Source organism: Lithobates pipiens, unplaced genomic scaffold (genome assembly GCF_037356315.1).
Source record: "Lithobates pipiens isolate NorthernLeopardFrog02 unplaced genomic scaffold, aLitPip1_a1.2 Scaffold_16, whole genome shotgun sequence".
NCBI lineage: Eukaryota > Metazoa > Chordata > Amphibia > Anura > Ranidae > Lithobates > Lithobates pipiens.
The window spans coordinates 531,001,446-531,016,311 of record NW_027507748.1 but is presented as its reverse complement, the minus strand read 5'-3'; the positions used below and the strand labels follow the sequence as shown (position 1 = coordinate 531,016,311).

The window sequence follows — 14,866 nt, the reverse complement described above, 5'->3', positions numbered from 1 at the left end:
CTTGCTGTTTGGTTGCTAGAGGTTACTGCACATTATTAGCGCTCACTGATTGGTTGATATAGGTTAATGCACAACATTACCACTCACTGAGCAGTGGAGCAATTCCAAATAATTGAGCAAGTAAAGCGGCACATTAATACACATACTACAGGAGAGGGTCAAAGAGTGTAGACATACTGCGAGAGATTACCAGAGACTGTGGACATACTGCACACGATTACCAGAGACTGTGGACATACTGCAGGAGATTACCAGAGACTGTGGACATACTGCACAAGATTACCAGAGACTGCGGACATACTGCAGGAGATTACCAGAGACTACGGACATACTGCACAAGATTACCAGACTGTGGACATACTGCATGGGATTACCAGGCTGCGGACATACTGCACGGGATTACCAGGCTGTGGACATACTGCAAGGGATTACCAGGCTGTGGACATACTGCAAGGGATTACCAGGCTGTGGACATACTGCACGGGATTACCAGGCTGCGGACATACTGCACAGGATTACCAGGCTGCAGACATACTGCAGGAGACTACCAGACTGCGGACATACTGCATGGGATTACCAGGCTGTGGACGTACTGCACGGGATTACCAGGCTGCGGACGTACTGCACGGGATTACCAGGCTGCGGACATACTGCATGGGATTACCAGGCTGCGGACATACTGCACGAGACTACCAGACTGCGGACATACTGCACGAGATTACCAGGCTGCAGACGTACTGCACGGGATTACCAGGCTGCGGACATACTGCATGGGATTACCAGGCTGCAGACATACTGCACGAGACTACCAGACTGCGGACATACTGCACAAGACTACCAGACTGCGGACATACTGCACAGGATTACCGGGTGACAGTTTTGCAGAGTGCACAGAGGACAGAGGCTGTATTCGCGCTAGCCAGCAGAGAGGGGGCGGAGGCGTAAGCTCCACTGACGCTCTGACCCCGCCCCATGTAGCCTGTATGCTTGGAACAGAGCGGCTGTAGTTAAAACAGTGATCGGAGTGGGCACGTCAGTGGAGCTCCCAGCCCCGTCCCCGGGACCTCTGTATTCCCCAGCCAGTATAGAGGGGTGGAGCTGGGAGCTCCACTGACGCATCCACTCCAATCACTGCTCTAACATGGGGCAGGGTCAGCGCGTCAGCGTAGCTCCCGACCCCACCCCCTCTCTGCTGTCTAGAACGGGAATTCAGCCTCCAGTGTCATCTATGTACTCTGCAAAGCCATCATCGGGCCCCAATTCAAGGGTGGCGTGGGCCCCCCTACAAAGATTGGGCCCAGGGGAAGTGCCCTTTTTGCCCTGCGCTAAAGACGGCCCTGTACAGGAGTTCCACATGAAATACAACTCCCTTCTCCCTGGAACACATGTAGAAAATGCTTGTAAATTCCATCAGTCAAAAGTACTATTTAATGGACAAAAGACTCAGAAAACTTATATCAAAGAACACCTGTCAATGATACAACATTTAGGAACGAACGGGCAGCTTCAGCTACCTTTGAAATGCCCCAGATACCATACTCCTATGGAACACAGACTCTTATGAAAATATGGGCTTCTTACCCGCGTGTTAATGAATGGCCTTCCACTTTCAGATACTTCCTAATGGCCAGTAGGGCTGCCCATCAGAGTATGGGAGGTTGGTGGGTCCACTAATGCCATTGCTAGGAGGTATAGGTATTCGTATGTAACAGTGTCCTATTACTTGAAACCAAACTCACTGGACATTTAAGGAATGTGCATGCACTGCTAGGTGCCTGCATGGTGGTCATGTAGCCAATTTAAAATTATTTATTAACTTCGGTGACCACAAAAAAAACATACGTTTTTAAGTACAGAGATGTTAACAAACCCTATGTATTTCTTAAAATGGCATGACATTTTTTTTTTTTAGTTCAGCTAGGGTAAGGACTATATTGTGTGTGCAGTAACATGCATTGCATGTCCTTTTATATGCTTTGTATTTTTTAGTTAATTGTGAAACTACAGAACAACACCAAAACAGCAGCATGTAACATTTTTAAAACTGAGATGGGTTTTGTTAGGCTAGGCTTACAGCAAACAGAATACTCAGGGTGAGGTTCAACTAGTGTGATACAATTCACTAATAATCGGAGCAAGCAAAGGGTGGTAAAAATAAATCTGTAGAATTTCATTCTCTGAAGTTTGTTGTATTCTTATTCTGTGCAGCCATCTAGCTTAGCTGGAGTGGGTGGATCACAAGATCAGTAAAACAGTTTCTATATACTAGGTGCTTTAACTATACATTTTCCTATTTGGCTGGACTTGCTATTTAATAGGTCATTTTACCAAAACCGATATTCTACAGTGCCTGGAAAATTTTCCACATTTTGTTATGTTACAACCCAAAACGTTAATGTATTTTATTGGGATTTTATGTGATAGACCAACCCAAAGTGGCACATAATTGTAAAGTGGAAAGAAAATGATAAATGTTTTTTTTTTTTTTTTTTACAAATATCTGAAAAGTGTGGCATGCATTTGTATTCAGCCCCCTTTACTCTGATACCCCTACCTAAAATCTAGTAGAATCTTCAGAAGTCACATCATTAGTAAATAGAGTCCACCTGTGTGTAATTTAATCTCAGTATAAAAACAGCTGTTCTGCGAAGCCCTCAGAGCACTGTTAGAGAAGCTTAGTGAACAAACAACATCATGAAGGCCAAGGAACACACCAGATGGGTCAGGGATTAGCGTTGTGGAAAAGTTTAAAGCAGGGATAGGTTAAAAAACGAAATATCCTAAGCTTTGATCATCTCACAGAGCACTGTTCAATCCATCATCCGAAAATGGAAAGAGTATGGTACAACTACAAACCTACCAAGACATGGCCATCCACCTAAACTGACAGGCCGGGCAAGGAAAGCATTAATCAGAAAAGCAGCCAAGAGGCCCATGGGTAACTCTGGAGCAGCTGCAGAGATCCTCAGCTCAGGTGTAAGAATCTGTTCACAGGACAACTATTAATCGTGCAAAAATCTGGCCTTTATTGAAGAGTGGCAAGAAGAAAGCCATTGTTGAAAAAACACCATAAGAAGTCCCATTTGCAGTTTGCGAGAAACCATGTGGGGGACACAGCAAACATGTGAAAAAAGGTGCTCTCGTCAGATGAGACTAAAATTGAACTTTTTGGCCTAAAAGCAAAACGCTATGTGTGGCGGAAAACTAACACAGCACATCACCCTGACCACACCATACCCACCATTAAACATGGTGGTTGCAGCATCATGTTGTGGGGATGCTTTTCTTCAGCAGGGACAGGAAAGCTGGTCAGATTTTATGGGAAAATGGATGGAGCCAAATACAGGGCAATCTTAGAAGAAAACCTGTTATGCCCTGTACACACAGTTGGAAATTCCGAAAAAGGTCCGATCGGTTTACATTGTCAGAAAATCCGATGTGTTTGGGCTCGGACTTCCGAAAATCCGACAGAAAAAATTTGAGAGCTGGATCTAAAAATTTTCGACAAAAAAATCCGACCAGACTTTTTCCAATCGTTTGTAGAGAATTCCGACGGACAAAGTGCCACGCATGCTCAGATTAATTTACGAGACCAAAGCTATTGGCTACTAGCCTCTATGTAGTCCCGTCGTATGAAACGAACGTCACCACATTTCGAACGATCGGATTGTCCGACAACTTTGTCCGACCGTGTGTATGCAAGACAAGTTTGGCACAAAATCCGTTGGAAAAAATCTGATGGATTTTGTTGTCGGAATGTCCGACTGTGTGTACAGGGCATTAGAGTCTGCAAAAGACTTGAGACTGGGGCAGAGGCTCACTTTCCAGGACAACCTCCCTAAACATACAGCCAGAACTACAATGGAATGGTTTAGATCAAAGCATATTCATGTGTTAGAATGGGCCAGTCAAAATCCAGACCTAAATCCAATTGAGAATCTGTGGCAAGACTTGAAAATTGCTGTTCACAGAAACTTTCCATTCTATCTGATAGAGCTTAAGCTATTTTGCAAAGAAGAATGGGTAAAAATGTCACTCTCCTAGATAGCTGGTAGCGACATCCCCAAAAAGACTGGCAGCTGTAATTGCAGCGAAAGGTGGTTCTACAAAGTATTGGCTCGGGGGCTGAATACAAATGCATGCCACACTTTTCAGATATTTATTTGTAAAAGATTTTGAAAACCATTTATCATTTTTCTTCCACTTCACAATTATGTGCCACTTTGTGTTTATCTATCATATAAAATCCCAATAAAATACATTTATGTTTTCGGTTGTAACATTACAAAATGTGGAAAATTTCAAGGGGTATGAATACTTTTTCAAGGCACTGTAGTAGATGCTAGAAGTTTGATAACCTACTAAATGCACACATCCCTTGGGTAGTCTCTTAAGTATTCAGATTGTAAGAATACAATATATTTATTATAAGCCTTATCTTTGCTTTTATTTTAAATGATTTAAAATGCAGCAGAAGCTTCAAAACTTTTCCTGCTGTAACAGTGGGAGTCGCACTGCATGGCAGGGAGGGTTCAGAGTAACAACTTTTTTTCTAGCGATTTAAGAGTGTGGTGGGATGTTTTGTGGTGATCTTGTAATAAAAGCACTATCCACTATCCACACCCTTAGCTCAGTGGGGGAAGCCAGCCATGCGGCTCGCAATAATTGCAGCTAAAATCCAACAGGCTGGTTCTACCCAAGTTGATCAATCTATCAATTTGGGTATATTCAGCCTGCCCATACATGGTTTGAATCTCTCCCTATTTCTGCTGAACCGGCCGAGATTCGAACCGTCTAAGCCCTTGTACACATGGTCGGAGAATCCGTCGGAATGTATCCTATCGGACCGTGTTGTCGGATAATCCGACTGTGTGTGGTATGCAGCAGACTGATTTCGTCGGAATATCCGTCAGACCCAATTTTCCAACATGTTGGAAATATTTCCCGACCAACTGGTTTGATCGGACATACTCCGATAATGTGTAGAGAATTTTGATCGGACCAAGTGCCACGCATGCTCAGATCAAATTCCTACATCAAAGCTATTGGCTACTAGCCTGAACGTAGTCCCAGCGTAACGAAATTACGTCATCACGTTCTGAATGATCGGATTTTTCGACAACTTAGTCCGACCGTGTGTATGCAACAGTTTCGGACAAGATCCGACGGACAAAATCCGACAGACAAAATCCGATGGATTTGGTTGTCGAAATCTCCGACCGTGTGTATAGGGGCTAAGGCCAGACATGCCTGCTGGCCTCCTTTAAAGTCCTTTAGGGACATACTTTATGACTCTATAGAACCACGCTCTAATTCCTGGAAGTCAGTGGGCAGAGAAGACAGAGGGATTCATCAGTTTTGAAGGCATCAGAACACCACGCCGGCCGTCTTGGTGCACCTCGTACACCCAGCACATATTACAGTAAAGCACATTGCATCACTGCTAAAGTGCCATATTCTTTAAGGTCGCGTGACAACGTCATCTTAAAAAAAAACAGGAAAAATTCCCATTTTGCGGAGCTTTCAACTTGCTTTTAAGGCGCTTTGAAAGCGCTGCCTATTCATTTCAATGGGCACGGGTGTTTTGGGAGCACTATTTATAGTGCTCCCAATCCACCCCAAAGATGCTGCTTGCAGAACTTTTGCAGGACTTTTTCTAATGTCCCACAAGTGCACCACCCGTATGTAAAAGTACTCATTGCAATAAATAGGAGGCAGTTTTCAGGCGCTTTTTAGTGGCTATTTCTAGCTCTAAAATGACTGAAAACTGCCTCAGTGTGAAAGGGGTCTATGGCATGTTAGTTGTTACACACAGCCAAGTTATTTTACAAACAGCCAAATCAATGCTGCCTTTCAGTGCTACCCTATCAGTGCCGCCTCATCAGTGCCCAATAGTACACCTTATCAGCACACATCAGTGAAGGAAAACAATTACTTATTTAAAAGATTGTGCTTTAAAAAAAATTATTGGTAATTGGTATTGGCGAGTACTTGAAAAAAGTAGCGGTACTTGTACCCGGTCTGTAGTTTGTCCATAACGATGGTTGTTTTTTCCATTTTCATAAAATGAACCTAAATGGTTTACATGGGAACACCTACACTTGTCCATTTGAAATTCCCATGATATAGGCTGCGTATCCTGTTTTTTTTTTATTTTTTATTTATTTTTTAGCTAATAAATAACATAGTTGTAGACAGAGATATACCAGTTGTGCAAAATGTCTAGGTGAATTTGCTAGATCTCATGTTGAAGATAACTAGAATATGACTAATATTAAAAAGTGCATTTAATAGTTTAATACACCTAATTTCTAAGTTGTAACTTTTCTTCAACTCCAGCTCTAGCTGCCCAAGCCTATGCTCTAAAGGAAGAGAATGACAGCCTACGATGGCAGTTGGATGCATACAGGAATGAAGTTGAACTTTTAAAACAAGAAAAAGGACACCATGCAAGAACCGAGGAAAGTTTGACCAAGGATCAGCAGTTACAATTCCTACAGCAGGCGATGCAAAATATGCAACAGGTCAGTCACTATCTGCAGCTATATTGTATGTTCATAAGGGATTGAAAAGAATTTTATTTTCTATTCTTTTAATATGTTATTTTCTAGCTTACATCAAAAAAGCAGTTAAAATGGTATTAACCCTTTGGAAAAGTGCCTTCAGATGGCCAAGTCTGTACACCTACTGACCTATCGCCCTCTCCCGTAAGCTTGTGGTCACTTCAGACTCTGCTGAACAATTCTATAACTCTGATCAGCAGATTACAACACGCTGATAGAGTTATTAACCCCTAATGTGACTGCTGTCCCCTGCCACTCCGCCCCCACTGCTAACTTTCACTTAAAACTACTTCCTCCACTTTCCTCTGTTATCTCCTGCACCCCCCTTCCTCCCCCCAGCACTGATTACCCTTTTCCGCCCGATCTGACCCCGCCCCCCCCAGCAAACCCGATCCCCGCACCCATCGTCATTAGCCAGCATCCCTCCTCTGCCATTCCCATTGACTTCAGTTGATGCACGGGGCTTGGGGGGATCCAGATGTCTTCAGCCTCTTCCTCTGTCTCAAAAAAAAATGGGGTAGTTTGTGGTGTTTATACCTCCTGATAATTCAGCAAAGCCCCCCCCCCCCCCAAACAAACCAGTAAAAAGTAGAATAAAACACAAACATAGTAAGAGCCCGTTCACACAGGGGCGACATGACTTCCAGGACGACTTTGTGAGGCAACTTGGAGACGACTTGAACACGACTTAGACACGACCTGGGGCGACTTACAACACGACTTTAAGTCTCCCCAGGCCAGGCAACTTTTGCCGTGGCCAATCAGAGAATGAGCTCTGAAGGGGGAACTCCAGGCCAAATAAAAAAAAAAAAAATGGCATGGGTTCCCCCTCTGAGAGCATACCAGGCCCTTACGTCTGGTATGGATTCTAAGGGGAACCCCCTATGCTGAAAAAACGGCATGGGGGTCCCCCCCAGATCCATACCAGACCCTTATCTGAGCACGCTACCCAGCCGGCCAGGAAAGTGGGGGGGACGAGCGCCCCCCCCCTCCTGAGCCGTACCAGGCCGCGTGCCCTCAACATGGGGGGGTGCCTTGGGGAAGGGGGGCCGCGCGGCCCCCCACCCCAAAGCACCTTGTCCCCATGTTGATGAGGACAATGGCGGGGGGCTTATCGGAATCCTGGAGCCCCTTTAATAAGGGGGCCCCCAGATCCTGCCCCCCCCACCCTATGTGAATGAGTATGGGGTACAATGTGAAAAAAAATGTACAAAAAAAACACAACACACAAGGGTTAAAATAGTTTATTGCACAGCTCCGGGGGTCTTCCTTCTTCGGGGGTCTTCTCGCTGGACTCCTCCGCTATCTTCTGCTCTTTTGCTAGCTCTTTCACTAGCGGAGGAGCCCGGCTTTCTTCTTCGCCGCCGCCCTCTTCTTCCGACTTCGGGGGTCTTGTCCCCCTCTTCGGTTCTTCTTGCCGGGCCACCGCGCCTTCTTCTAGCTCTTTTACAAGCGGTGGCTCGGTCTTCTGTCGCCGCTGCCGCTGTGGCCGTCTTCTGTTCTTCTCTTCACGTGATGTTGCCCCGTCACTGTCTCCGCTCACTATGACAGAACACGCGGCGTGCAGCGACTTATATAGGAACATCACCGGATGATGTCTCCACCCATTATGATGTCACAGCTGTGTTTTTATCTGCTACTAATGGTTTTAGTGTATTTGTGGGAATATATTGCTTTAATAAACATTTGTGCAAATACCGCGGGGTCTAAAAAATCAGTAGCACCTTCTTTCTATTCTAGAGATTATATGCTTTAAGAAATATATGGTTTTGAGGGTCTTTCACAAATCCTGAAAGCTGCAAGGGAAAAAATTTAAACCTTCAGATTGATAGAGAAATGTGGATATTTACATTTTTGCGTACGTTTGATTTTCACCATTTTGTAAAAAGGCGCAATTTAAAAATTACAAATATTTATTATTTATTAACTCAATACAGTTTAAGCTTTTATATTTAGAAGGAATTTTGTAAAATTTTCTGCGTATTTATCTGCTAATGATCATTTTAGTGGATTTTTTGTAAAAATATTGTTTTGATAAACATTTGCGCAAATAACGTGGGGCATTACTAATCAGTAGCACCTTCTTTTTATTCTACTGGTCATGTGCTTTCATAAAATATATGGTTTGGGGGGGTATTTTGCAAACTTTAAAAGCTATAAGTGAATATATATATATATATATATATATATATATATATATAATATAAAATATAAAAAAGCAAAGGAATAATTGCACAAATGGTCTGGCCACCTGAGGTTAAAAATGGAGCACTGGGCCTGGCAGCGAAAGGGTTAAACCCAAAAGAAAGCAATTAGTATATTACAGCTTACCAATTTAGACCCATTTCACACTGAACATGCTGGCTATAAGCGATAAAATGCTGCTCATTTTAGTGGCGCTTTAGCGCTGTTTAAGCGGTGCTTTTGTGACGCTTTTTAGCCACTAGCGGGGCACTTTTAAAAGAGAAGTATGGGAATCCAGTTTTTTGGGGAATCATACTTACCTCGGTGGATGGACCATCAGACCAATGCTGCAGCTGTCCCCTGCCATCTCTGCACTGAGAACAAAGCCACCAAACATTGCTGATGGCTTGGTTTTCTCAGCTCCCTGAGAGGAGAGCTGCTGACTGTCAGTCAGCGTCTCTTCTCTCTGCTTCTCCATGCTCATTGGAGTGCTGAGCTGTGGAGGGGCTTGCTGAGCCATTGAGACTGCCATCAATCAAGGCAGCTATCGGATCCAGACTTGGAAGTCGGGATTACGCAGTGCCTCGACTAATAGCAGTGACGTCAGCGGAGAGCGGACTTCAGACCACTCTCCTGAAAACAGGACACAGGAGTGCAAATCGAATTGCATTCCTGTGACCCAGAGGATAAGCCCAGCCTAACAAGCCCAGGCTGGACTTCTCCTTTTACCCAAAAAGGGTTAAAAAAAATGTTTTGCCGCTTTCAAAGCACTTTTCAGGAGCTTTGAAAGCAATGCCCATTCATTCCAATGAGCAGGGCATTTTGGGAGCACAGCACTCCCAACCCGTCCCAAAGATGCTGCTCGCAGGACTTTTCATACTGTCCCACAAGCACACCGTCCAAGTGTGAAAAGTCACACTGGAATCAATGGGAGGTCGTTTTCAGGTCCTTAGCAGAGGCTATTTCCAGCGCTAAAGCTCCTGCAAAATGCCCCAGTGTGAAAGGGATCTTATGCTGCACGATCGGACATTCAGACAACAAAATCCATGGAATTTTTTCCGACGGATGTTGGCTCAAACTTGTCTTGCATACACATGGTCACACAATATTGTCGGAAATTCCGAACGTCAAGAATGCGGTGACAGATGACGAGCTGAGAAAATTGAAGTTCAGTAGCAAGTGTGGCTCTTCTGCTTGATTCCGAGCATGCGGAGAACTTTGTGTTTCGGAATTGTGTACAAATGATCGGAATTTCCAACAACGGATTTTGTTGTCGGAAAATTTGAGATCCAGATCTCAAATTTTGTGTGTCGGAAATTCCAATGGAAAATGTCCGATGGAGCCTACACACAGTCAGAATTTCTGTCAAAAAGCTCCCATCGAACATTTTCCGTCTGAAAATCCAACCGTGTGTACGCAGCATTAGATGTGGTGGCTGCATTGTTTTCTTTTTTAGGTGCTCTTTATCATTTTAACCTGCTAACCTGGCTAGTAAGTCTGTTGCTTTTCAAAAGAACACGCTCTCTTGCAGATATAGCAGTTAGAAGGATGAGACAAAACTTTTAACACTTTTAGGGGTGCTTGCAATGATCAACTTTTATTTATGTAAAACCTTTATTCCAAAAGGAAGAAACTGTTGCAGCTGCTTATAGCTGAAGCTTGGCTACAATTTGTTAGTGTATTTAATTTGCTAGTACATTTAACACTACCCTCTTCCGGGCTGACAATTCTTCTGCCTGCTGTGCCCCCTGTGCTTCTTATTCCAGAGTGGGGGCACTGATGCAGGGGGTATGTTACTAGCCAGATCACCAGTTGAAAACAAAAGGGAACTAACCTAGCAAACGAAAACGAATGCAGTCACCACATCTAATGATTGGTAAGCTGTAACATATTTTTGATGTTGGGTTTAATACTGCTTTAAGTTACATCAGTTGGCTACAATTTAGACCAGGGATAATTGAACATTTCTTTATTTCTTCAATTACAGTGGGCCAGGGCATTATTTTCTGTTTTTGTGATGTTGATTTTCTAATAAGGAAATTCTGTACTTCCCTATAAGGCCAGCTGTGTTACAGGTGTTGATGCACTGCGGCGATCTGAAAGTGGGAGTGTGTAAGGCAGGCTATACATCATCATATTCCGAACAAATTTTCTTTTCAAAATCAGAAATTTCCTGCGTTTTTTGATCCGATGGTACCACCATTGATTTTCGAAATTCGACCAACCAAGCCTTCAATTTCACCTCATGTTGCTACAGAATTTTCGTGGCCAGGAATCTTCTTTTCTTTCCGGGAATTTTCTTTTCTTGCACTCCATGTGCATTCCTTTTTCTATTACATTTCTCGCACGATTCTTCCATCATTGATTAAAAAATTTTTAGTTTTTCAAAAAAATTCCAACATGCCTGATTACTCAAATTTGATTGTCACACGAAAATCGGCTGTTGCTGCAGCCCACTAATGGAGCAAAATTATTTTGAAATTCGGCCCGTGTATGGCCAGCTGTGAAAAACAGGTACCCACTTCCCCACCACCAACCACAAAAAAAATGCCAAAAATAGAGTTGGAGCAGAGGAGGGCATAGGTGGAAATTCCCCTTTAGCTCTAGATACAGGGGTTTCCCTTTAAATCCCACTCACCTGGTGAGCTGACATCTATGATTGTGGAACTGTGTGGGCAGCACAATGGCTAAGTGGTGAGCACTTCCGGCTAGCAGCACTAGGGTCATGGGTTCTAAAACCCAACTATGACAGTACCTGCACAGGGTTTGCATGTTCTCCCTGTGTCTGTGTGGGTTACCCCCGGGTACTCCGGTTTCATCCCACACTCCAAAGATATGCCGGTAGGTTTATCGGCACCTGTCTAAATTGGCCCTAGTATATGTATGAATGGGGGTTAGGAACCTTAGACTGCAATCTCCTTAAAGGGCAGGGACTGATATGAATCTACAATATACAGTACAGACCAAAAGTTTGGACACACCTTCTCATTCAAAGGGTTTTCTTTATTTTCATGACTATGAAAATTGTAGATTCACACTGAAGGCATCAAAACTATGAATTAACACATGTGGAATTATATACTGAACAAAAAAGTGTAAAACAACTGAAAATGTCTTATATTCTGGGTTCTTCAAAGTAGCCACCTTTTGCTTTGATTACTGCTCCGCACACTCTTGGCATTCTGTTGATGATCTTCAAGAGGTAGTCACCTGAAATGGCTTTCCAACAGTCTTGAAGGAGTTCCCAGAGATGCTTAGCACTTGTTGGCCCTTTTGCCTTCACTCTGCGGTCCAGCTCACCCCAAACCATCTTGATTGGGTTCAGGTCCGGTGACTGTGGAGGCCAGGTCATCTGGCGCAGCACCCCATCACTCTCCTTCTTGGTCAAATAGCCCTTACACAGCCTGGAGATGTTTTTGTCCTGTTGAAAAATAAATGATGGTCCAACTAAACGCAAACCGGATGGAATAGCATGCCGCTGCAAGATGCTGTGGTAGCCATGCTGGTTCAGTATGCCTTCAATTTTGAATAAATCCCCAACAGTGTCACCAGCAAAGCACCCCCACACCATCACACCTCCTCCTCCATGCTTCACGGTGGGAACCAGGCATGTAGAGTCCATCCGTTCACCTCTTCTGCGTCGCACAAAGACACGGTGGTTGGAACCAAAGATCTCAAACTTGGACTCATCAGACCAAAGCACAGATTTCCACTGGTCTAATGTCCATTCCTTGTGTTCTTTAGCCCAAACAAGTCTCTTCTGCTTGTTGCCTGTCCTCAGCAGTGGTTTCCTAGCTGCTATTTTACCATGAAGGCCTGATTCACACAGTCTCCTCTTAACAGTTGTTCTAGAGATGTGTCTGCTGCTAGAACTCTGTGTGGCATTGACCTGTTCTCTAATCTGAGCTGCTGTTAACCTGCGATTTCTGAGGCTGGTGACTCGGATGAACTTATCGTCCACAGCAGAGGCGACTCTTGGTCTTCCTTTCCTGGGGCGGTCCTCATGTGAGCCAGTTTCTTTGTAGCGCTTGATGGTTTTTGCCACTGCACTTGGGGACACTTTCAAAGTTTTCCCAATTGCTTGGACTGACTGACCTTCATTTCTTAAAGTAATGATGGCCACTCATTTTTCTTTACTTAGAATTTGTATTATGGCAAGAAAAAAAGCAGCTAACAGTCTATTCAGTAGGACTATCAGCTGTGTACTGTATCCACCTCCTGCACAACACAACTGATGGTGCCAACCCCATTTATAAGGCTTGAAATCCCACTTATTAAACCTGACAGGGCACACCTGTGACGTGAAAACCATTTCAGGTGACTACCTCTTGAAGCTCATCAAAAGAATGCCAAGAGTGTGCGGAGCAGTAATCAAAGTAAAAGGTGGCTACTTTGAAGACCCTAGAATATAAGACATATTTTCAGTTGTTTCACACTTTTTTGTTAAGTATATAATTCCACATGTGTTAATTCATAGTTTTGATGCCTTCAGTGTGAATCTACAATTTCCATAGTCATGAAAATAAAGAAAACTCTTTGAATGAGAAGGTGTGTCCAAACTTTTGGTCTGTACTGTATATGCAAAGTCCTGTGTAAATTGATGACACTCTTTTTTTACCTGTAATAAATAAATAGAACTGAATTTTAAGGCTCCTTCAATAAGCTGGTAAGTGGTCTAAATGACCTAACTAATTTACTAATTAATTGAACAGATTTTTTTAAAGATCTGGTAATTTTCAGTAGGAATTTGGCAAAACCCTCCGCTTACATGACAAAATCCTGAAGTGCACCTGCTGTGCATTTAGTCTCAGATATGTCTTAAAGCAGAGTTCCACCGACTTTTTAAACTAGATCTTAAAGGAAAGCCTACCCCTCCATCAATGGTTTTTGGCTATTGATTTTTATTTATTTTTTTATTGCTCTTTCCTACCTTTATTGAAGAACCTTGTGTACTTCCTCCCCAGCATCACTGCGGCCCAGGGCATCATTTCCTGCTGCTCGCCTGCTGCCTTCTAGGACTTGTGTGTCCCAGAAGATGACGGGGCCATTCAGCAAGTGGCGCACAACTCACACATGAGCAGTAGGAAATCGGTGGTGAAGCCTGAAGGCTCTACTGCCGGTTTCCCTCTGTTAAAATGGTGGCATCTGCACCCGATCCGATGGACGGATCGGCCCTAGGGGCCGACATCGCCAGCTCCCTGGTCAGGTAAGTGTCCTTATTATATAGTGTTTGTAGATGCTGACTTTAAGAAAATAATAAATACCGGGTGGAACACCACTTTAAAGGAGGAATAAAGCTGCATGCTTTTAACCTGTGGTAGAGCATAATAAATGCTCATTCATCGACCTTGTTCATTATGAGTCAGAACCCGTCTGAGCTATCCCACCAGGAAGCAGAGGCATCCCTGCCTTGCAGCCTCACATACAGTATACACTCCCCTTGTATGTGTGTGGCTGTGGGGCAGGGAATGTCTTGGCGGCTAATGACTGGCTTTCCAGAATGACAACTTCCTGGCATGGTAGCTCAGATGAGTTCATACTCGTCCCTATTCAGGGATTGGAGAAGAACCTAATGCCTGTGGACTGGCATTCCTAAATATTTGATCAATAATTCCAGGTGTTGTTGCACCTAGGATCACAAAAAAATGAGTCTCGTCATTCAAACATTTGTTTTAGGTTTCAGCTGCATTTATGCTGTGGACCTACCGCATAGAGTCTGCCCAGGGCTTGGAAACACATTGCTTTATTTTCTTAGGTTAATTCACTGTTGCAAAAAAAGAAATAATAATACATATACAGTATATAGTTACACAAGCTGCGGAACTTCCTCAGAAATGTAATTTTCTGTTTATTTTTTTAATTACTGCTGTTTCTAGCAGTTTTCTCATTTTACTGTGTCTGATAATATACTATAAGAGAAAGATCCTCCTACTTAGCACTCCAAACTTAAGAAGTAGCAGTTAAAAGTAAGTGGAGTTCACAACCGAGTTTCAGTACAAGCAGTTAGGACTCAATAACAATACAATGTGCTGAAAGCCTTGCAATTATTTATTTTCCATTTTTCTCTTTAACTGCACTATAATGTTCCAAGTAGGAACCAATGGACATGAGTACATTTT

At 43.4% G+C, this 14,866-nt stretch overlaps 1 protein-coding gene across 11 annotated transcripts in view; it reads left to right on the top strand.

The window, feature by feature from the left end:
* The window catches only part of ENOX1 (ecto-NOX disulfide-thiol exchanger 1), a 784,997-nt gene that overhangs the window by 700,300 nt on the left and 69,831 nt on the right, over positions 1-14,866 (top strand). For all 11 annotated transcript variants that reach the window (XM_077483208.1, XM_077483202.1, XM_077483205.1 and 8 more), the window contains one exon: positions 6,340-6,524. In XM_077483208.1, the coding sequence (XP_077339334.1) occupies positions 6,340-6,524 (185 nt within the window). The remainder of the gene's footprint in view (positions 1-6,339; positions 6,525-14,866) is intronic.